General features: G+C 43.4%; 1 protein-coding gene across 1 annotated transcript in view; it reads left to right on the forward strand.

Annotated features, from left to right (window-relative positions):
• Nucleotides 1-25,255, forward strand: part of celf2 (cugbp, Elav-like family member 2) — a 228,946-nt gene that overhangs the window by 138,237 nt on the left and 65,454 nt on the right. The window contains exons 3-4 of the mRNA XM_084000051.1: nucleotides 458-654; nucleotides 19,420-19,502. Of these exons, the coding sequence (XP_083856177.1) occupies nucleotides 458-654; nucleotides 19,420-19,502 (280 nt within the window). The remainder of the gene's footprint in view (nucleotides 1-457; nucleotides 655-19,419; nucleotides 19,503-25,255) is intronic.

The raw sequence follows: 25,255 nt of genomic DNA on the forward strand, positions 1-25,255 counted from the left end.
GAATGACAGTAGAAGCTCAACAACACTAAATCATTAGATTATTAATGTTGACACATGAGAAAAATGACTGTAAACAAGCTTGAGTGTGGTTTTTGGAGAATTGCAGCTGCTGCCAGTGAGCCGCTTGATGGGAAATTAGCTTGGTTGTGTTACGCCACATTAAAAAAAAAAAAAAAACTAAACTGCAGGGTGATGCTGCTCTCCCAGTGCAAATGGAGCTTGAATATTTTTTAGAGGTCGAGCTTCAGGTCACGTTTGTTTGTGTGTCTTAAGTGGGATTTAGACGCACTTAGCAACGATTCCCAAAGCAAGGGAACATTATCTTAAAAGTTTGAGCACAATAAAAAATGATGAAACGCGCCGTGCCGAGGGAATTCAAAGAGCTGGCTGATGTCGCCGCCGCCGTGTTTCTCAGCACTTAATGTTTTTTTCCCTCTTTTGTCCTCTCCCTCAACAGCAACGGCACAGCCGGGAAGATGAACGGGGCGCTGGAGCACTCGGACCAGCCGGACCCGGACGCCATCAAGATGTTCGTGGGCCAGATCCCGCGCTCCTGGTCAGAGAAGGAGCTGAAGGAGCTGTTTGAGCCGTACGGAGCCGTCTACCAGATCAACATCCTCCGAGACCGCAGCCAGAACCCTCCACAGAGCAAAGGTACTGAGACCCACCGGGTCTGCACACAGGAAGGGGGCTCTGCAGTGTCTGTCCTGTCCTCTTTTATTCTTGCATTCCCTGCTTTTATTGTTCTATTATCATTCCCCCTTTACTTTCCATCCTTGTTGCCTTTCCTCTCTTCTTGTTTCTTACATCCTTTTCCTTATTTCCTTCATCCTATCCTTTTTTCTTTGACTTTTCCTACTGTATTTCTATCTTATTTCTTTCATTTACTTCCATTTTTCCTGGAGATCCACCGAATCCTGATTTTTTGGGTTCTGCCGAATACTGAATCCACTGTTTAAAGTTTGGCTGAATCCAAAACCGAGTACCGAATCCTACTCCCATCATCGGCCCGTACAGGAAACACATTATAAATGCAGTAGGCTAAACAACATCACACAGTGTGTTTCCTTTTTTTATTCTGACTGTAAAAAAAACAGTGGGCAGTAGCTTTCACCACTATTTTGCATTTGAACAGAATGCTCACATTTAGATTTAAGCTTCAAGTCATTCAGGATTCAGACTTTAGTGTTTGTCCCATTCAAAACAAGAAATAAAAAAAAAACTGAAATTATTTCCAGCAGAGAAAATATCTGCCTGTAAGTATTATTGTATGTTACTTATACCATGTTTACACATTTATGTTAAAATAACAATTTATGTTAAAATAACAGTTGTTGGTTTAAAATTACGACAATAGCGATGCTAATTTTTGTTAGCAGGTCTATTGTGTTTTCCATTATATGTTAGCATCAGGCTAGCAGACTTTATGTTAAGTGTGATAATGTAATGACAGCAATGCTGGCTGTGCTGAGAGTGCTTTGAACATTGTCATTCAGTGAGGGCCGAATATTGTTCGACTGTAAAACTTCGTGTAATCGTAGGTGGCGTCGTTACATCGTCGTGTGTAGGGTTCGGTTCGGTCGAAAATTCGTCCAAATCCAAAACCAAATCCTGGATTCACTACATCCCTAATTTTCCCCCCACATTTCTTCATTCTTTATTCTCCGTCCTCTTATTTTCTCTTCTCTCTTTCCTCTTTGACCTGAATGCATACAAGTCTTAAAGCTGTGAACGTGCCTGTTAAATGCACGCTTTGCTTTGCTTTTATTCCACTGTGTTGTTGCTCATTTCACTCCAGTGAAGGGTTCAAACACTCAACACTCGCATTTACATTTGCCGCCGTGCACACACGCACACACACGCGCACACATAAACACCCCGACGTGCCAACGCAATAAACACACTCCCGTGAACCCAGATCCAGTCGCTCAGACACGGAGGCAGACGGTGCTCAGCGGGCTGAGCGGGGCCTTCCCACCTAGTTAATGGCAGAACAAATGATATATGTGCAGAATTACAAAAGCAAACACACATTTCGTGCACCATTTGAAGACAAAGACTCGACCTGCCAGACTTACACAGTCAATTGTGCGAAACCGCATGATTTGCAGCTATTTTCTCCCGTTCCCCTTTTTCTCTTTTCCTTTGATGAATTTGTCAAGTGTGAGAGCAAACAATAGAGACAGTGGCAATGAACGGGCAGACAATAGCGCTGCCATATTAACAGGCATCAACCGGAGTGGGGGCTGATGACACTCCTGATGAGACATGGAGAGTGGGAGGAGGAAAGTAAAGAGAGGGAACGGAGAAGGACGGCGGGGAGGGAGAGACGGCGGCATTTCCATCCAACTGTAAAGCAAATCTAAAGAGAAGTTCTGCAAATGTCAGACGAAGCAAAAATGTGAATCAGTGGGGATGAAGCGGATAAAACTCGTAAACACTCATCTGCCAGAAAAAAAAACTGAGCTGAATTAAGGATTTATCTGCCTTTTTTTTTCTTTCGGGGGTCCAATTTGTGCCTTCATTGTATCTGTCACCTGGTGATGTTCAATTCATCCACACAGCGAAATCCCATATTCCACAAAAATTACATTTAAATGCTGCTAATTTGCTTTGTCGGATACATTTTTGGAGAAAATGCAGCCGGCGCCTGGATTACATCCACTCAGTGCTTTATTCCAGTCCAGAGAGCGTGACAGTCTGAGGCTGCACAGAAGTCTTAATGAGGAGGAGGAGGAGGAGGAGGAGGAGGAGGAGGAGGAGGAGGAGGAGGAGGAGGAGGAGGAGGAGGAGGTCCAGGTGGATGAAGCTAAATACTCAAACACCAGAGACACGGTTCACGTCCTGGTGTCCCATGAGTGGTGTGGTTTAAGCTACCAGAACACTTAATTACCCCTGGGGTAACATTGTGGTTCTGGTTAGTGCTGAAAAACTGAAAATATCAACGTGTGATTTAAATCGGCGTTGACTTTTTCCGTAGCATGTCCCAATTTTATTTTAAGTTTGGATTTGCATAAGCAGATATACAGTATGTGTGGTTTTAAGTAGGAAAAACCATCTCAGTTGTAGTTTTCAGGCTTAGATCTGGTGCTCAGTGTCAGCCAATCAGAAAAGAGGAGGCTCTGAGCCTCTCTTCTGATTGGCTGAGTGTTTTCTGAGCGATCCAATGAAAAAAAGAGCAGATTTCTGAATAAAACACCCGGAGAAAACAAATCCTGCAAAGTGTTGGATGGATGTTTAGTTCCAGGTGAGAGGCGGGGCTTTGAGTGGCTGCTTTGTTGTGACATCACAAAGTGACAGGAAGTCCTGACGGCTGGTTTTAAGGCTCAGTTTCTGAATACAGGCTGTGTGCATTTCTCTGTGGACTGAGGCTTTGATGCTTTCACAGTATTAATATAGAACCTAGAGCTGCTTTATAATCACACTACACATGGACATCTAGTTTATACTGTATGGAGCTTTAACACAAACATCTACCTTTATACTGTATGGAGCTTTAACACAAACCCTCCATTACTCCCTGTAGTAACAAAATAAGGTCTCTAGCGTTGGATGTTTTGTTGTTGTTGTTGGGACCAAAGTAAAAGTTGCTGGTCAGTTGCACACGTGTGGGAATTATTGACAGGTTTGTGCATTGATTGATGTGTTGTATTTGCAGAAACAGCTTGTTCCACTGTTTTACCAACTGGGTAAAGTGGGGAAACCGCCCGTGGGCACCGGCGGATCGCCATGGTTACTGCATGTCAGCAGGATGTAAAACAGCTCGAGCTCCAAAATTAGGAGCACTGGTTTGATTTGGTTTGGTTTGGTTTTTGTGCTCTCTTTGTTGTTGTGGAAGCTGCAACGGAGCCGCTGATCACCCTGATCTGTTCTGACAGATTATATCATGATCCAGCAGGGATGAAGTCACACAGACTATAAACATATGGGCTGATGATGCAGATGAGCTGAATGTGGATGTGGCTTTATAATAAAAAAGAAAAATCTACAGTACCTACATTCCTTTCTCAGTGGTGGCAGATGAGGTGACACATATACTACGTGCTGACAAGCTGCTGAGATCATGTTTTGAAAGAGAATTTAATTTTCAGTGGCCACAGGGTCTGGTGTCCTTCACCTCTCTGCACCTGTGCACCCCATCGCCGTCTGCATCTGTTTTTATTTCTTCTCTCTTTTTCCTTTTTCCTCCCTCTCCCTCTCTCTTTTTCTGGCTTCCTCCTCTCGTTACCACTGAGTCATTCGAGCTTATGAAAGCCTGGAGACAGCGCTCTGCCAAGACCCAAATCAACTCATTTTTGCACACCAACACACTTGTCACGGGTTTTGTGTCTGTGTGTTCTTATAGCCTTGAGATGACTCCTTCTCTCCTCTCCCGTCTCTTTCTCCCTCCTCTCTCTCTGCTGCTTCTGAGTAAAAGAGCTCACCTCAAATCTTCTGCTCCATCTTAACCCCCCTCCTCCCTTAAAGCGAGATGTTTTTTCGTGGCTTATGAGTCCAGAGTATCACTCACTGCCATTTGTGCATCAGATATATAAAAAAAAACGCAACCACCTACCGCCTCCTTCGGGCTCTTCCTGTGTGTTTCATTTTCCTGCCTCATGTTTTCATCCCTTCCTGGTGACTCCAGTATCTCAGGGAAGCCTTGAGACCTTTTCATCAAATTTGGCACAAATGGCGGCTCGGACGTGGCCGATCTGAGGATCTCATGTCATGGACAGGGCCGTCGACAGGGGAGAAAGGTGATGATAATTCTAGGGGCCCAGCACCCAGTGGGGCCCACAAAAAACCCCAGTAGTCTAATCTTTGTATGACTGAATTATTCTGGATAAGACCCTGACTAATACTCGTATAGTAATGCTGCATTAGCATCAAAACAAAGTAGGCTAAATAAAAAATGATAATACATACAGTAGTCTAAGAAAAAAAAGTGGAAAAGTCAGGGGGCAGGGGCCCACTTTATTATTCTTTCAGGGGCCCCAGAATTCCTAGCAACGGCCCTGGTCGTGGACAAACTTTTTTTAGGCACAGGACGTTAGGGGGATTTGATTTAACTTCAAAAAGTCAAAAAAGTTCTTGTTCTGTTTTGTGGAATTTGTTCATTGACCTCCATGTTCTCCAGCTGAGCAGAGCAAGAACCACGATGTTCAGCTGCAGCCCGAGAGGGTGGAGTCATAATCTTTACATTTAAGACCTCATCCATACATTCATTAGTGTTGTGCAAGATTGGTCTTGACTCAGTCTTGGGTTAGGTGGTCTTGACTTTTAGTTGTGGCACAGTTTGAAAACAGAAGTCAGGACTTTGAGTCCAAATGGGTCCTAAAAAAAGAGTTATGGATCATAACTTCCTGTTTAGGACTATCAGAATAAAATCAGAGCAGAACCAGGATGCAGATTATAGATTATGGACTTTTTTCTCTTTTTTGTCAGATCCTCCACTCCTACCTTTCCTTTACGTCAAAGTTCTGGCCATATATAGTTGTTGTAACTCTCGCTGGATGTAAATTGCCACCTGATTGGCTGTTGGAGGAACAGGACCAGGGAGGTTATCATTCTCCTGCTGTGCAGCGAGGTGGTGGAGTGGTGTCGGAGGAAATGCAGCGTTTGATTGGGCTCTTACCGGCCTTGTTATTCTCAGGCTTGTTGTTGTGTTTTCTGGTCCTTAAGAAAAGAGAAGAAAAAAAAAAAAAGCCGCCCGGCCTCATCTGCACTCGCTTAACTCGAGGGCATCCGCAGCGGCCTCCTTGGAATCGAGCCGACGGTAATTTCACCGGTGTTATTGGGGAAAACTACGGCCCACCTCTCTTTTCCCCCAGTGTGTGTGTGTGTGTGTGTGTGTGTGTGTGTGTTTTAAATTAGCCACAGAGTTGTTTGAAAAGGATATCAGCCATTTAGGGTAAATGAGCCCACTCCTGATGCCCCAGTGGCGACCCTCAGGCACTTTCTATAAACTTTCATAAAATAGCAGTTTGGATTTAAATGACTTTTTTGTTTTTAGTCCCATAGAGACTACATAAAAAAAAAAATAATAATAAAATAATAAAATCAGAGTCCCATGGCTCCAACAACAACTTCTCTGTTTGGATCCTCATTAGCTGACACTCCAGAAACTGCTGGTCCAAAAAAACACCAACAACAACAAGAAAGACAAAAAAAAAAAACAGCGCAACATGGTAAACATTAATTGACAGCGGAAATTTGGCAAGTACAAGAATCGCTCCTAAAAGAAACGAGCAGCCCATAAATGTTCAGATATGAAGAGCTTGAAAACACATTTTTGGCAGCGTGAAGGCTCGGTAAATTAAAGTTTTGTTGTTGTTGTTTTTGTTGCGTACGTTTCTTTATGTGGTGATTTAATTCAGTTGAGTTATTGTTCTCTAACAGCATCTAAAGGAAACAATGATTCATCAAAATAGAATCATTTTAAAGGCTTTCAGATGTTAACACTTTATAACAATGCAATGCAATGAGACACAGGAGAGCTAATGCTAATGCTAAACTAGCTCTGTTTCTAGCTGCACAGTCTCATTGTCCAACACACATTAACTTAAATCCCAGTTTAGTCATAGGCTATACTACTGTTAGGCTATATAAGAGCAGCAGACAGATAGCGGTCTAGGACAGTTATGAATAAAAAAAATGAATGATTAATTACAGGACACTACAGATAAAGCCCTCGGACTTAACGCTCTGGCTGCCTGATGGAGACATAGCTCTGCACGTCTCACACACACACACACACACACACAGAAAGTGGATATCTCTGGATCAGTGTAATCCTTTCTGTTTTATTATTGTCATCATCATGGCGTCACATGACCGTCCTGAGTGCTGCTCGAGAGGCTTCTTCAGCCTGACAAGAATAAAATTCCTCGAGCAAACACTCGTCGTTTTCTGAATATTTCCGGCGTGAATAAATAAAACTATTAGTAATCCAAGTATCATATTAGCCTCCAAAAATCCATATGGCAAATACTTTAAATAAATGACCATTTTGAGCCAGTTTGGGTTTGTTAGAACCCAAAACTTAATCAATGGCAGAGAATAATTGTAGAATCGGCCTGGTTTCCTTTAGTATGTTCCCGGATTTGTTGGTTTTTTTGGCCCCGAAACATTAAAATCTGCCATTTTTGTGTGTTATGCAGAATCCATTTTGCAATTTGACCCAGGTGTGTGCATCCAGTGATGTGTGTGTGTCTGTGTGTGTGTTTGTGTTTATGCTGACTAGGACGGTCTGGGGAATATCGTGGCACTACTGTTGGTTTAATGTGTTTGGAGTTAATAACCAGATGAGTGGATGAGCGGAGGAGGAGGGGGAGGAGGAGTGAGAAATGGAGCAATTTGGCGTTTTTTTTGTGCTGAAAAAGAGATGGAGATGGAGATGGAGGGAGAGATAAAGGGAGAAGGAGACAACCAGAGCCAGAGGGGTAAACAGAAAACGGTCCTTTTGCTAAAACACCACCGGGTTCTGTGGCGGTGTCGTGTCTGTGTTTTGGCAGGGGAGGGCTGCACTACGTCATTTATCTCAATGATACACACTAAATATTCATACACACACACACACAAATAAGCTTAATGTCTTCATTAGGAGGTTGTATCCTGCACAAAAATCTCTGTGGCCCAGAAATAATTCCAGATATAATAATAAAATAAAATAAAAAAACAAAGCAGGAGCCATGAGGGACTTTAATGGTGTGGAAATTGAACTGAATGAAAAACTGATATTATTAACAGAGTGCAGGCCAAATGTGATTCTACCATCAGATAAAGTGACCTGTCAGAGCGGCAAGTTACACAAAGGCCAAACTCGCCTCAGTGTTGATTTATCTTCTGACTAAAAAACCTTCAGCAGTGTCTTCAGGTCCAAACTGTGTCCTCGTCCAATCAACAACAAACACTTCTCCTCTGCAGCTTCTGGTGTTTATACTCCACTGCAAATGGCTACAGTATGTATGGTTTTAATAATGTTGTCTTTGAAACTTTGAGTAAAACTTTGAGTAAAAATGTTCACCATACTCATGGTGAAATTTTGTTTTTATCCATTAGGTAAAATGAATAGTAATCTATTCAAAAATGGCCAAAATGTAAAGTTATAATGTTGGGAGAAATAAAAAACATGACCAGATAACCTCACATGAGCTTTTCCTCAATAAAAAAAAAAATTAACTTAACCTTGAAGTCGACTATTTCATCGGATTTCTTTCATTGAAGAAACATGATGATTGTCAATGGCAGACACATCTTTGTATAGACCACAGACACTGGACTGCAGTTCATCACTCAGCTCCGGCTCAGACCAACAACAATCTGTGACACATTTGTGTAGATAAATCTTCATTTTCGTCTTTCCACTGAGCGATTCAACCTCCAGCCCAAACAGCAGGGCTGCACAGAGACAAAGACAGAAAGTCAAACCTTGTACGTGGGTACTTTTGCAAACAGAGTTTAAAAGCCACATCCACAAAAGAATCTCTAAACACAAAAATGCAATAAAAACTCTGCACACTTCATGCCACACAGGCGGTGATATCATTTCAGCTTTTAAAAACACAATCGAAGCATAGCATAGAAGAACTTCGGTCTGACCTTTGCTTTACTATTCCCATGACTTCCATCACACTGTCTATGTAGACGTTCATCAAGCGCGCTCCAAAAAATCAACACCGTAATGCAGTGTTTTTCAACCTTGGGGTCGGGACCCCACGTGGGGTCGCCTGGAATTCAAATGGGGTCGCCAGAAATGTCTAGTAATTTATGAAAATTTTTAAAAGACTGATAAAAAAGAATTTTTAAACTAACACCAGAGGCAATCTTAAACAACTGTGTTCTACACTTTCACTTTCTCGAATATAAATCGAGTTCAAATAAAATGCAACATATAAAATCTGAGCTGGCGCAGCTTGATTAATGAAATTTGTCATGTCAAAATGGGGTCTCGAGCCAAATAAGGTTGTGTTGAACCACTGCTGTACACACACACATGCAGCGAGCGTACCGCATGTCATGTGATAGGAATGAACCAATCAGCTCCATGGACCTGCTTCTCCAGCAGCAACATGCTACCCAGCGTCCAGAGCTCAGCGGTGTCTCTCCTTCTCTTTTCCTTCTCCACATGTAAACACAGAACAAGCCGTTTGGAAAAGGTGTCTTTGAAAAACTCTGTCCGTTTTCGTTAGGACCGAAGACGCTGTTCAGGTGTGGAGGATGAGGCCCAAACACACACAGACAAGCATCTGGTTGCATCTGTTTGCGTCTCCGTGTGGACTAATGGTCTAAGAGGCGACAACACGTTGTGATTGACAGCTGACCTCTGGGGGAAGCTCAGGAGCCGCTTACACAGTTTAGTACCAAAAGATAAAGACACAAAGGATGTCGACTGCAGATTTCCACCTTGACGATAACAACAACAAGCTTTTTGTTCGCATGAAACACATGAAAACAAAAAATTAGGATCGATCCCGGCTCCTGAGAACTGATGTTCTTACTTGATAAGTGTTCGACCCGGACATGTGAAATAGATTTTCTTTTTTTCTTTTTTTTTACATCCAGTATTGTTTTGTTTTTTTGTGTTTTTTTTATCTCCATCCTGAAATGTCACATTGTTGAGGGAATAAAAAGTGTAGATTTGGGTGGGAGGGGGTTTCCAGCTGATCACAGCATCATGATTTCCGGCTGCTGATCACTGCTCCGGCTGCTGTTGTTGTCACATCCCAGAGACACCAACACCCATCCAACAGGCACATAGACATAGTTTTTATTTTCTAAGTGCGAGCCGACTGTATCCTCTCTCTCAGCTGTGGTAACGCCGGGCGAACGCTCCTCCGCCGTCCAAGACAATTATCTGCTCTAATGGATTCAGTTGAGACGGAGGCCGACCTGCGATGGAGGGGCTGATTTATTTCATTCTTTCCTAAAGCAGAGCGGCCAATTATATCGCCTTAACTAGACGTTAGCTTTTTTTTTTTCTTTTTCTTTTTTTTTTTTTTTTTAGACGGCTACCCAGGCCCAATTAGAGAGCAGCTGCAGGTGGATTTTAATGGGAGATTGTGTCTGTGTGTGTGTGTGTGTGTGTGTGTGTGTTTATACTTGTGCATGCCTCAGCGACAGAGAGAGTTGCTTGGTTTTAAGCGAAGTTGCAGAGCTGGATTTTTTTTCTTTCTTCTCTGCGAGCACTTCAGGGTCAGCCAGAAAGAGGCTTTGATTTCCGGAAAGTGCTCTTGTTGTTTTCGCAGCGAGGGAGGGAGAAGGGAGGAAGAGGAGGAGGAGGAGGCAGTAGTATTGGGGGGTGACATTGGTGTTTTTTTTTTGTTTTTTTTTTTGTTTTTTTTCCACCACAGTATAACCAGTGGATTGTATAGATTTGCGAAGTGCTGCGAGCTGGACCGGTTCCTGCGTTAACAGGATTAGAACATCAGCCAAACGCCCGTCAGAGAGGCGGCATTGTTTGAAGCCATCCACTCATCCTCTCCCTATTTTTCCATCTGACAATCTGTTTCTTTATTGCGCTGTCAAACTCAAAATGTGTTCTCTGTCATTTCTTTTTTCTCCTCCTCCTCCCTCTTCCCTCCTCCTCCTCTTCCCCATCCCTGCTGCTGTCACTCAGCGGCTCTTTGACACACATAAATTATACACATTAAGGGGCATTTTTACAGCTGCAGAAAAGGGAACAGTTAGACAGAGGGTGGTGGAAGTGGAGGAGAGGAGGAGGAGGAGGAGGAGGTGGATGTAAGAAATAGAGGGAGGTGGTGGTGGTACTGTGTGTATCCTGAGCCACCCAGAGGCCTGTGTGAGCGGTAATTGCTCCAGAGTGTAGTTAATGTGGGTCAGTGGCTGAGTGGAACCCCAGGGGTCAGAGGAAGTGTGGCGGGGGGGAAAGGAAAAGGGAAAAAGGAGAAAGGAAGAAGGGAGTGATGGAGGGAGAAAAGATGGAGGGAGTCGGAGTGAAAGCTGCAGCCGGCCGCAGGTGGAAGGCCTCCGGGTGAAGCTCAGTGATACACACTATCCCCTCCCCCCTCCTTTTAATAAACCATACTTCCACTCTGCTGCTGGACTGCAGGGCATTCCCCCTTTCACTCCCTCTACACCTCCACCTGCCCTTTTTACCCCTCCCTCTCTCTCTCTCCCCCTCTCTTTCTCTCTCCCTCTCTGTGCTGATTCAACCAACACAGTTTTCCAGCCCGCAGGTTTTGAACACAAACGAGATAAATCTTTGTGGTCAAGAGACGATGAACAAGATAAAAAAAAAACAAAAAAAAAAAACAATGTTTGTTTCTCCACCCAGACTTTTTTCTTTTTCTTTTTTCCGAATTACTGGACATTTGTTCTCCCACAGTCTGTAAATATTAGTCAGATAAATCAATATGAGAGCGGATAAAAAAGGTCCTCGGCACCAAATCGTTTGCAAACGCAGGAAAAGACAGAGGGCTCATCTGGGAGTCGGCACAGGGCAAAGTTGTTGAAAATCTTGCACAAGTTTGCAAACAGTTTACATGTTTTAAGAGAGAAACTGTTAAATATGTATTAAAACTTAATAACCCCTTAACCTCCGTCCAGGACCCGACCGGTCAGTGGGTGTTAAATATTGTTTAAAAAAGAATACTTCTTTTTATTCTTGCAAAGTTAACAAATCATGGAAGTCAGTTTCTTGCCTGTAGATCAGGCATGTCCAAAGTCCGGCCCTGCAGCCTCTGTCATAAAATCGATAATATGCGGCCCCGAAAACACGTACAATAAAAAAGCTATTTTATATTTCACCAGAAGATGGCAGCCGACCTGTGGCCGCACTCTAACCGCGCGACCCTTGACCCTTTCCAGCCCATTTCTAAAACATAATATAATATAAAATATAATATGCAATGTTTCAAATGAACCCAGATACAGTATGTTTATGCTTCCTGAAAGTTTAGACTTTTTCTTCATTCTATGTGGTCTTCAAATATGAAAAGCAGAGTGATTTTGGTAAAAACTTGTTTAGATTTATTTATATTCTATATGAAGAAATGAAAAGAATGCCATTTGCAATAAAAAAAAAAGTATTAAATAGGTCATTTGCATTTAACATTAATGGTTCAAAGGATGTCAGGCTGAATGGTCGGCCCTTATACATTTTCACCTCACTCAATTTGACCCTCTTTGCAAAATGTTTGGACACCCCTGCTGTAGATGGACGACACATTTCACCCACAGACACTTTAACTTGGCGACTGAAGGAGCTGGGGATCGAACCGCCAAACCTTCTGATCAGCAGACGACTCAATCCACCAGAAAATCAGTTTCTTGCAGTTTAAGGTGTTTTTTGGATTTCAACTCATAATGAAAGTGAAAATCACAACAAACAAAGAAAGAAAGAAAGCCAGTAAGATGTGACGTGTCTGGATGAGACCAGGGCGGGTCAGCGCTCTGAAAGCCAGACTAATGGAAAGTCTTTTTAAGTAGATTAGCTGCTGCTTAAACTAACATGACCCACCCACCTATTCAGTGGCAGGGGAGGCATCCAGACGTCCTCGTTTAAATTAAAGCTTTACACTGAAAAATTACCAGAACGAATTAAACGTACAAAGACAAGTCAAGTAGTAGAGGGAGCGGTCGTCAGACTGGAACAACACGGTTTGAAATAAAAAGGCAGAATCCACCTGAAATCCTAGATACTAGAGCCTGAACACACCTTTCTCTCTCCTCCTCCTCCTCCTCCTCCTCTCTCCACCACCAGGCTGGGGGTCGACCTGTGGTTAGAGGGGGTAGATGTGTTGACAGAGCCGGGGGGCTGCGGGGTCTTCACTCAGTCAAAGGCCCCCTTCAGCAGCCATAAAGCATTTATGAACAGGCATCTCCCTCCTCTGCTCGCTATTCTGCTCACAGCCTCTCCTCCTCCTCCTCCTCCTCCTCCTCCTCCTCCTCCTCCTCCTCCTCCTCCTCCTCTTCTTTTTTTTTTTTTTTGTATCTCGCAAACACTCTGCCCTTCTTCCCCACATCCCTCCTCCTCCTCCTCCTCCTCCTCCTGTCTCCCACTCCCCACTCTTTCTTACTTCTTCTTACTTAGCGTCTAATAGATTTCCTCCCCTCCATCCGATGGTGTGGTGTGTGTTTGTGTGCGTGCGTCTCTGGTGTGTGTTTTTCAGTGTCCCTCTTCAACAGCACAAGCAGAGCGCCTCCCTGTTCTGAGCCCTCTCGGCCTTCAGGTAAATGTTTGTGCTGCGAGAGAAAAGACACACGTACGTACATACAAATAGACGGAGGGGAGCTGAGCTGATTTATGCCGCTCGGTCGGTCGGTCGGTGGGTCGGTGGGTCTTTTTTCTTCACCTGTTCAAGGTTGTCGTACACGTATGTTTGTCTGTGACTTGGGCGCACACATGCAAACATACACTTAAAATAATATGTGTGCTCTCGGTAGCTTTCTAGCTTTGTGTGTATGCGTGTGTGTGTGAGGCGCGAGTGTGCTGACTCTTAAACAGGTGGAACTGGAACACTGCAGGGAATGTCTATCTATCTATGCATGTGTGTGTGTCTGTGTGTGTGTAGGTGTGTGTGTGTGTGTGTGTGTGTGTGTGTGAGGTCCACTCCTCTGCTCTTTGATCCTCATCTTGACAGCTCACCACCTGGGACGATCCGCCACACGCCGCATGGCTCCCAGGCCCCGGCTACACCATGGGAATCACAACACACACACACACACACACACACACACACACAGTAACACAGTGCTTTACAGCCAACCCCCCCCCTCCCCCTCCCACTCCCACTCCCCCCTGCACATTAAATGCCGTCAGAATCACTAATGCTAACACCAAAAGCTAACCCTCCCATATATACAGATATGCATAAGAAGAAAAAAAAGAATCATAATTCACTGCTGCACTGGCTAGCAGCTAACCCTCATACAGTGCTATTGGAATTGCTAATCGCACACGAGGGGCTGGGGCTCGAACACAGGTGCAGTTGGATTGGATGATGATGGGAGGAATTATAATGTACAATACTGGGCCAATGCTAAGAAGCTCCGTGTCTCCTCCGTGCAGCGAGCCGAGCATGCAGGAAATATAATAACCACAGTTAAAAGTTAACGTGCCTCACATGGAAATCCTGGAGTGAAGTGAAGAGCAGGGCAGGGCTGACACGCACATTTACAGTCAAAGCAAAGACTTAAAGGGTCAGTGCATGACTTTTTTTTCCCTCTTGATATTTGATGCATATGAATAAAGCACGAGGGAAAATCAGTATTTTGTTCATTTTTCAACGGATCAGAGTTGAAATTTAACGACTAATCTACTCTTAAAGGGGAACTATACAAGTTCGGTCTCTCCTCCTCTGTGTCTCTAACCCTCCTCTCCTCCATGTGCATTTGTTTTCAACAAAGCCGGTCAGAAATCAATCCATGGAGTGGTGGATAACGTTATTTATCATCTACCATGTTACTACGTGTGTATTTGTGTAGCCTTATCTGTCATAAACAAGAGATTACATCTTACGGGGCATTTACCATTTATTTAGCCATCATAATAACTCTAAAGCTGTTTAGTTTAGGTAGAAATGGAGCAAAGTTAAGTTAAAAATGATGCGTTGTTCCTCTTTAACTGCACTGGTCTTAGCCTGTGTTGAGGACTTCAGTGCAGCATCACTCTGCGTAGTAACAGACATTTCATAGTTCTTCTTTTTTTAATGTTTTGTATTGTGGTGTCATCACTTCTCAGCACTGTGTGGTTGGTTGTGTACAGGCTGTGCTTGATTGACACGTCTCTCTCACTCACTCTGCCTCCCGGTTTCTGTTTCAACTTTCCGGGGCAGGAAAGTTTAGTCAGTTCGCTGTGCTGCTCCGTTCTGTCGCGTCAGCAGACTAAGTTTTATCTCTATCAGCTGATAGTGAAGCTGCAGGAGGTTTGTAAAGTAAAGAGGCTGTAGTTAAGTTTTTCCAAACTTTTGAGCTTCGGCAGCAGCAGTCATGCAAATGTATCTGCATCTGCATCTGTAAATATATATTATGTTGTGTTCATATGGCCGTCAGAGAGAGGGCTGCTTGTTCATCTCCCTGCTCTGCTTCATTTTTCACTTTCTGGACAAATTTAACAAATTTACTATGAATTCAAAGAGGTCATGATAGAAACGCAGCCTTGTTTCATTCACTGACAACGATTATTATCTCCAGAGAGTTTTTAAAGAGTGAAAGAGAGAGCTGAAGAATGTAAATCCTCCCAATGATCCAAAGAATTGATACTGAAGATGGGGTATCAATAGAAATATAGATTTTTTTAGTTTTTGAGGACACGCATTTCATTAAAGCAAAATAAAAAAAGAATATTCTTCACTATTTAGATTCTTGAACGCACTTTCATGGCCAATAATTTCACTTCCATATTCCTACTCCAGTTTTTATGATAATAATGGAGAGTAAAGATGAAGTAGAGAGGAAGCCCCCCTCCTCACACAACCCCCCGCACACACACATTACCACTCAGTCATGTGTGGTATCAGTTTGGTGACCTACATGTAGTGAAAGTCTGTCGGTCTAATGACTAATATCCGCTCTTATCTCCGTGCCTTTAACTGGCGGAGGGCTGGTGCGAATCCCTCGGTGGTAAATTGATACTGTAAAAATCAGAGGCGGAGGGGTGGGTGGAGGGGGGGGCTTAGGCTTTAGTGAAGTGACTATACCCGCCCACCTTCGCCCCCCTCGAGCTGCCATAAACGCCGGAGGTTGTGGAAGAAAACACTAAGCCGAGAGTTATCCCTGCTAATACACAGCCGCTGCACCGGCTGAATCACAAACACCAATCACGTCGCTGACGCCAGGCTAAGGGCCAACTATTCAACAGGCCTGGCACCCAGAGGACACCGCAGGAATTCAGATCCATTACGCTCCCAGCCTCATCAAAGGGACTCTGGGATTCGGATGCTAAACCCGCTCCAGATGCTCACTGTTGGATTTCACTAAGATGCACTGCAGGGCAAAGTGTCATCAGGGCTGACTGTCTGCGATAGCTACAGACACACAAACAACACAAACAACACAACCACAACCGCTCCGTCCGTCCATCTCCGTCCGCTCCGTCCGTCTGCGTCATTCACACCGAGTTGATCTGTGTCATAAACACAATGGATGGGGAGGTGCGCGCACGACGAAGCAGATGTAAACAATGGTGCGCTCCAGACTCATCTCTGGACAAATAAACACACGGCAAAACGAACAGATGTGCAGAGCTGGAGGCAGAAGGTCCAAACATATGAACCTGCAGCAACCGGAAGGAGCCTCACCTGTGGCTTGACGGAATAGAATATCCTTTATTCTCATTGTCACGTGTACAACGAAAATTTAAATACCAAACCAGACGGTGCAACGATAAATAAAAAGAGACTTTAAAATTAGCATAAGAAAAGAGAATAGAATAAATAATGTTAATAATGAAATAAAACCAAAACTAGGGTTGCAAAATTCCAGGAATTTTCAAAGTTGGAAATTTGCCATGGGGATTAATGGGAATATATGGGAATTAACGGGAATATATGGGAATTAACGGGAATATATGGGAATTAATGGGAATATGGGAATAAACGGGAATAAATCCGAAATTTACAAAATTGATTGGTGAGGGTGAGTAAAATTTTACTCAACATTCATGTTTTTGTGGTTCAGTAAAATAATTGATTGTTCATACAAGAATTAAAACTTGATAAAGTTCTACTCACAAAATAAATCTGTTGAAATGTCATGTTTTTTAATTATATTATTTTGCATGGATGTCTGCGTATGACAAAACAAAATATTTACATTTATGTTTGGATATGATCCAGTTTGTCTAAATTAATTACCCCCAATTTCCAGTTAATTCCCATAAATTCCCAATAATTCCCATACATTTCCATAATTCCCATAAATTCCCATGGAAAGTTTCCAATTTGGAATATTTCCAAAATTCCCCATCTTAACTTCCCATGGAAAGTTTCTGGAAAATTTCCGGAAATTTCCTGGAAATTTTCCACCCCTTTGCAACCCTAACCAAAACAAACACACAACATTTACATTCAGTTTGCCGTACTGTACATATATAGCGGATGATTCATGCAAAAAAAAAAAAAAGATCATCTGACAGAGCCTGTGATTGTTTTTTTTTGGCCGCTCTTTAATCTGTGAACGACTTTTTACACCCTCTGGATTGTGAAGTGGCGTGTTTACACTGTGGCCACAGAAAAAACACACACTTGTAATTAAGCAGCAGGTGTCCATTAAAATCATATTATCAGTCACCTCAAACATAGTTTCAGTCAACAGCTTAACCACCACTCCAAACCAGAGGGTGGTGTTTATTTAGCTGCTACGGCTGCTACATGCTAAGCTAAGCTAACTCTCGTCAGGTAAATTCACAAAGGAGCGATGAACAGTTTACAGTTTTACTTACAACTGTAGCATCTACTATTTAGAGTTGATACTGTGCAATATCTCCGTAAAAAGTATTTATTTTATACCTTCGATGCTCCAAAAAAAGAGGTTTGTTCATGTTGCGTTTCGGTGAAGAGACAATATCTCTGTTTCTCTGTTTCTCTGCTGGTATATTGGCCTGGAAGTCCCTTAAACCCGAGGTGTTCAGTGATCTCGATGCATCGGGGGCTTCGTATTTGTTCCTCCACTTGACACAGGCTCACCACAGGTTTTATTATGTTTTACAGCAGGGCTTGTGTCTTGTGTCTTTCTTTTCTGATCCCTTTCTCAGCGGTTTGGTATTTTAACTTTCCCCGTGGCCGTGGGATAACGGTGTCAGCAGCGTTACCGGGACATAAACACAACAACAAGACTCCTCGCTGAGGGAGAACTCTCCAAACCCCGCCATGTTTGACATAAATCAAAGACCGGCTGCTGTGTTTATGAGGAAGAAGCCGAAGAGTCGCACCTCTTTGTCTGGCCTAAATGTCCTCTTGCTGTTTTTTTGGGGGGGGTTTCTTTTTGCCTGACTGTGCAGGTTTTTCGTGCTGACTGAGAACGGCCTACAACTGCAGTGTGTTCATGCCGCTCTGCAGGGATTACACACAGATTAATGAACAGGCAAAACCACATCTCTCCTTAGCTCCCTCTCTACTTCCTACACTGCACTGATTATGTATGCACATGCATTCAAGTGCACTATACAGTGTGTGAGCGAGTGATTGAGGGACTAAGAAACTCATTAAGCTTTGATTAACAGGTCACAGGTCAAGGTTAGTTCAGCTTTCACTTCATTATTACTTATTTTCCAGTTGGGAGGTAACTGCTATTTTGCTCCAGCCAATCAGAGAAATTCGTGGCATTGAACGCAGCACAGAACCAATTTGAGCCGCTGGGAAAAAAGCTGGAGATTTCAGCAGCAATTCAGTTCAAAGATAGGGAACGAGCCAAGTTTTAATATGCTCTGCTCTTATTTTAACAGCATTTAGTGACTTTTCAATGGACTCTTAAAACCCAGGAATTAACTGCGTTTTAGCACTTCCTCTTCCCCTCGTCCTGAAGTCTGCCAGGGTTTTTGTGAATGTATTCCTAAGCTCAAGGCATTTTACAACATTAAATGCATCAGTTAATAGACCAGTCATGATTTTTTTTTAAAGCTTTTTTGCTTCTATTTAAAAAGTTCAGGTTGCTAATAAGAGGTAGGGACTGCACAAAAACAGCTTCACAGCCTTGTTGTGTTTACACTCGCCCTCTTGCAACTTTTTTTTATGAATGGTTCTGTAGAAAGGATCAGAGCTGAGTCAAACTACATATGTGGAAGTTTAGTGGTACTGATGTTAGAGTCATGCAGCCTTTGACTGTATTTAGACCTTTAGAATCGTAAAGTGGTGCATTAGTGAAAAGGTTATCCTGGTCGGTCAATAAAAACACGTTATTCCTGCAGAATGAATTCCTATGACACGTAGATGTTGCACTCAGGTTTTCACGCTGATGTTTTTTTTTTTAAACCTGCAAATCAATAATCGAATGAGTGAGTGTGAGTGTGACCAATAAATAAATAAACATTTTTTCTTTAGTGAATGAGTGAGTGAGTAAGAAACTGTTGGCAGATTATTGAGGGATTAATGAAGAGGCAACCCTGTTTTTGTTTTTTCTTCTTCTATCACCTCCTCTGTTTCTGTGCCTTTTGTTCTGTCGCTTTGGTTGTGTGTATCTGTGTATGTGTGTGTGTGTGTGTGTGTGTGTGTGTGTGTGTGTGTGTGTGTGTGTGTGTGTGTGTCGTGCATGTGCACAGACAGACACACACACACACTTACTTCCTCGAGGCTCAAGTCATCAGCATTGAAACGAATCCAAAAGCATTCTCTTCCCCTCAGCTAGGATGTTTCGTCCTTAACATTCACTCAGCGTTTGCCAGTGTCGACAGGTGATGCCAAGCAGATGAATAGAGAAAATGCTCTTTGTTGCTCCTTATGCTCATCCTCTTCTCTCTGTCTCTCTCTCTCTCCCCAGGCTGCTGTTTTGTCACGTTTTATACAAGGAAAGCTGCCCTTGAAGCCCAGAATGCACTGCATAACATAAAGACCTTAACAGGGGTGAGTGTGTGTCCTCCTTTCTCCTCTGCCTACTTTCTCCTCTAATCACACACTTACAGCAGCACCCTCAGGCGGCCCCGCCCCACCTGTGTGTGTCTGTGTCTGTGTGTGTGTGTGTGCAGCCTACACTGGTTTGTACAGCAGTGTGTGTGTGTGTGTGTTGCACTGCTGCTGTCACAGAACATTTTCAAGCGTGTGAGTGACCAGTGTGAGCAGGTGAGCAAGCGACTGTCAGAGTGAGTTTGTGAAATAAAAAGTTCATGTGAAAGGCACCGTGTATGGTTATATTGTAAACAAATGCACTTCTCTTTTTAACACTCTTATGTGAACAGTATCTCGCTGTCTCTCACAGAATAAAAGCCTTAATATCATAATGCTAATTTGGGATCAAGGTGGAGCTCACACCTCTATTAAATAGGTTCATGTAGCATCACTCTCACTTATATCCAGGCTTTTGCTACATTTCCACCTGAGATCTAGATTGCTGTGAGTTTTCAAGCTCCTGAAATGGTGACTAGCTATATTGTGCTGTTAGATTCTGTATTTTACCGCCACAATCTGCTTCCTGTTACACCAACTGGTCATGTCTGCTAAAAAAAAAAGCTATTTTGTGATAAAATTGTATTAGTGTGGATCCATGTAGCCCCAGAAAGCTTCACTGTCTCTTGAGTGCTAACACAAGTGATTAGCTTAATAGTCCAACTTTGGCTAGCTTCGTCGGTAAGGCTACTAGCAGCTAGCCTACTGCTAATGGACACCAAGCCAAAGGAGTAGCTACAAGGACTGGCAGCCAGGTTCACATAGCATAATATAGCTACCTTTATACTAACTGGCTACACATAGCATATCATAACAACCATGTAGCTATAGCTCCACATGGCATAACATAGATCACCTAAAAGAAGAGACTATCTGCATAGCGCCAAGTCGTGCCAACCCAAGCTAGCTTTACCAAGACTGAGCTAACATCAGGACCTAATCCAGCTCTCACTGGTGTGTGTTTCTTGTGAATTGTGAGGCATTTGATCATTATCTTCCCCGGAGCACAAGCACAGGGGATGTAGCCTATAGCATTTGGCCTTGTGTTGGTGACTGCCGCTGCATCAGCCCCATAGTGTCGGGATAAACCCTGCAGTGTTTTGACTATCGTAGCCGTACAGGATAATGCTGAGAGAGAGAGAGTTTCCGATAGCGAGATGCTTCACTTAGAGTCATTGTTTCTTAAACAAGTGTCTTTTCCTGAGGGCTAACTTTTGTCTTGATCGTGTCTTTTCATTGCACTAGGACACATCAACATGGTTTTTCATATATATTTACCATACTGTAATATAAATATACCAAATCAGAAGCTAGAGATAAGTGTTTGTCTGCTTGCACGTGTCTTTCTGCTTGTCTTATCGTTGCTGCCTGTGCTACAAAGACCTGTGTTGAAGCTGTGGCGTTGCCTTTCATGCCGTGTGCTCCATCCTCAGCTATTGTTCTGCTCCTGTAGCCCAGGAGAGCGATAGAGGAAGTAGGCCGGAGCTCGCTCACACTCTCGCTCCTTCAGCCCTGGGTGGATATTAAGAGGCCCCCAGATCCCTTGTGCTCGGGCTATTGGCTGCCTCCTCTCCTCTCCTCTCTAGCTCCTTGGCTGCGGCGGCGGCTAACTGGAGTCTCATCAGTTGAGCGGTTGCACTCGCTCGCTCGCTTCTGTTAGTTGGATCGGGTGGATGGCCCTCCTGGGGGCGCAGGACGGGGCGGATGTGCCGCGAATCCCCACAAGGGCCGTTACGTGGGATTTGCGCTCGTATTCCCGATTTTGGAGTCAAGCTTGTTGTTTTGCATAGTGTCACCGTGTTAATTGCTCGTGGAATAAGTACGTTAAATTTGGTCTGTCTTCCTGCACAGTGAGAGTTAGTCACTTATCCCTTGTTGGAGGTGTGAAACAGCCCTGGGGAGGACACATACTGCAGCAGTTTCAGGATTATAGGAACATGAAATCGCCTTCTTCTACACCATAACACCCTCCCTTTCTCCTGCTCTGTCTGGTCATCCCTCCTCCTCCTTCTCCTCCTCCTCCTCACCAGCTTCTCTCTCCTGCAGCATCCCCGCTTGTTATGTTTTTTTTAAGTCAAGTACCAATAAATTTGGATTGTAGTAGCAGGCAAAGGCGGAGATTTGGTCTCAGAAGTGGAGGAAATGTGGTAAAATCAGAGCTTTAACCAAAAAAGACAGTCGTTTATCATATTGACCTTTCATAATAATGGCCGTCGAACAGTTTTCTCTCTGTTATTGATGCTCTAAATTGTATGAGGAAAATGAAACGATAAAACAACCAGCTGTGAGATTAAATGTTTTTACTGGGAGAAATGGACTCCAGTAAACTCATTTTTGTTCTTGGCAGCGTGCAAAAAAAAAAGCTTCAGAGACGAGGTGAAATTAAAACTGTCCATTGAAACATAGACAACATTGATCAGCAGCACAATAAAAGCCTAATTAAACTGTGTCATATTCATCAGAGCCGGACAAGACGACACACTCGGACTGGCCTGTGTCCGATTTTTTTAATAACAGTGGGTATTGACTGACGGATGTGAGTTTAAAACCCACGCAATAAATAAAGTACACTGAATCAATAGTGGCATTATGATAGATCATTGAAGGGCTATTTGGCTTTTTTTTTTTATATATACTGGCATGAGAGAAGAAGTCACAAAAAAAAACACACAGATGATGAGGATGCTGAATTAATTGCCAAGCGAGGCGAGGAAGTCAAAGACAAAAGCAGGGCAGACGTAGAGAGGGAGAAATTGAGCGCGAGGTTAGCAGAGGTGATGGGCAGATGGACAGGAAAAAGGTGGAGTAGAGCACTCCAGCACGCTCGAGGGCAAAGCAATAAACGGGCCGCAGTTAAAAACCAATACCTGCTTATTAACTTCCCCACTCTCCTGGCTTGTAAAAAGCCGGCGGAACAATGTTTGTATTGGCGCTCTTCCCCTCCCCGCGCTCGCTCTAACCTCTCCTTTCCAAAACCAAGGCCCTAACAGGCACTTCTCTTCCTCCCTTCGCTCCCTTTGCTTGCTCGCTCTATCGCTCCCTTCCAAAAAAAAAAAATCCAAGGCCCTAACAGGGAGAGATGCAATCGGCGTGAAAAAGCTGCATCTGGATTGCCGCCAAATTGGAGAAAAAGGGCACCGGTGGTGTTGGCAGCAGGCGACTGGCAGCCATGTTGGTTTGGGGCAGAGGCAGTTGAAAGGCTGCCATTTTTTTCATAAAAACAAAAGGATGGAGGAGGGAAGAGGCGGTGGTTTATGTGATGAATCTCTCCCTGTACGGTGCTCAGAGAAGTGATGACGGGGATGAGAGCGAACGATGGCGTAGGGAGAGAAGGAGGGAGGGGGGAAAAAAACAAAAAAACAACAACAGCAACAGCACAGCTTGTTGCCGCTCTGCCAGCCAGCCTCCCCTCATCTCTCCATCTCCTCCCATCACTCCCCAGCTCCAGATTTGTCAGCGATCTGACAGCGCGTGTGCACCAAATGTATGTATATGTGATTTTTATGCATGCAGGAAGTGTGCATAGCTACTCGACGTCAGCTCCAGACCTGTCTGTCATACTTCAAGGATGGAGTAACGTTTCCACAACACACGCAGGTCACAACAGGAACCGATTGTTTTTTAAGTTTTTTTTTTTTTTTTTGCTACATTTAATGGGAAAAAGAAAAAAAGGACATATTTTTGCAGGGTTTTTTTGTCCATGGAGCAGATTGGTGCCTTCACACAACCACATGTTATTGTGTCTCCTGCTGGAAGAAGACACTGATCACTGTAGTTTCCAGTGAACAAGGTCATCTTGTGATGAGTGCAGCTCAGAAAAGCTTTCGATTACAGGAGATTCTGGGGAAGTAAACAAGCTGTCATTACTGCTATGGCATCTAAGTCCGCTCACTGAGAGGAGCTCACTGTTGTTCAGCTTTTTTTCTTTTTTTTTCAAGGAAACACATCTTTTGTTCCCCTCAGTCACATCCAGGCTGGCTGTTGACCTGTTTCCACCGCTCTGGCAAAGCTAAGCTAACTGGCTATTTGGTGGCAGCGATATATATATTCTTATCTCGCAGCATGACAAACCTTTTTCCCCTTAAAATAATGAACATTCACCAGAAATATGTCATCCAGACATCTGAAAAACTTTATTTTGTTCAGTTTTTCTAATTTATTCTATGTAAAATATAGTTTTTTCTTATGTTCAGAAGGCCCCTGCGTGTCATTAGCCTATAATCAGTAGCTAAAGTTAAAGAAGATACGGCCATGGTCTTCTTTACAGTTTGGTTTTCACATATTAATATTATTCAATGTGTGAGACGTGTTTTGTTATATCTGGCCAGTCATTTCCCCGTTTCCAGTCCTTGTGCTAAGCTAAGCGAAACTAAGCTAAGCTAACTGGCTAACGGGGTAGCTTCACTAGTTGCTGCAACATACCCAAACCAAATGGAAACAGCACTGGTTCGTTTATTCTGAGCTCAAAGCAAAGATGAGAAACTGGTCTAAATTTATTGAAAAATATTAAGTGCAGCTGATTTTTAAAATAGAAGGTTTAAAAAAAGAAAAGAAAGAAAACCAACAGAAAGAACAAGTTGAACAAGTCATGAACAGAAAAATATGTGATGATGTTTTGTATCAACACACAAAGTTTCCACCCACCCAAAAAAAGATCCACTTTTACAATTTCCTATAATTAGGATTTTTATTAAATGTTGTATTTCACATGATGACACAGCAATAAGTAATTATTGGAGCTGGTCTGTGTCTGCTCAGTAACAACAGCAGCAGCACAAATCAGCAGGTGGATTCATCCATAGAAGGTATAAAAAAGAAAAACAACAAAAAAAACAAAATTTATTCTTGATTTTTTTTTCTTTCTTCAATAGAAAACAAAAATAATGAGTCATCTGTGTGTGTGTGTGTGTGTGTGTGTGTACTGTGACACACACTCGCAGTCGTCTCTTTCTTCTGAAGACGACGAGTGAGGGAAGAACAACAGCTTTCACTGAAGTCGCTTCTAATGACCCGCTAATGAAGCTCCGGGGGGGTGGAGACAGAGTGTGTGTGTGCGCGTGTGTGCGTGTGTGTATGCGTGTGTGTGTGTATTTATGTGTGTGTGTGTGTGTCTGCAGCTCTAATAGCACTAGTGAGGTCTACATTAACACACACACACACACAAACAAAACTCATCTATCGTGGAAAAACATGGCCTGTACCCCCGGAGCGATTTAAAGCCATAAGACCCAAACCCCCGCTGCACGGACTGATCCACACCCCTGCAGGACTCTTTAACACACACACAGACACACACACACACACACACACACACACACACACGCACACTTATGGTCGAGCATATGCCTCTGCACAGTCAGAGTTTATTGCATTACTTTTTTTTTTTTAATTTCTCCTCCCTGATCCACTCCACCCTCCATGCTAACTCATCACACACACAAACACACGCTGTGCTGCACACACACACACACACACACACACCGACAGAAGCACACACACGCCGGCAACAACACGCGGGGCGAGTTAAAGCCTGTCAGACAAGGTTGTTTGAGATTTTCCACTAAATTGAACTCTTTCATTAGTGGCTGACAGATGTCTAAATGCCCGGTGTCTCACCCCCCTCCACTCACCCACCCACCCCCCGCTTTCTCAACCTCCCCTCCTTCCCCTCCTTCCCCTCTTCCTTCTCCTCCTCCTCCTGATGGCTGCCACTC

Source organism: Trachurus trachurus, assembly GCF_905171665.1.
Source record: "Trachurus trachurus genome assembly, chromosome: 23".
NCBI classification, from domain to species: domain Eukaryota; kingdom Metazoa; phylum Chordata; class Actinopteri; order Carangiformes; family Carangidae; genus Trachurus; species Trachurus trachurus.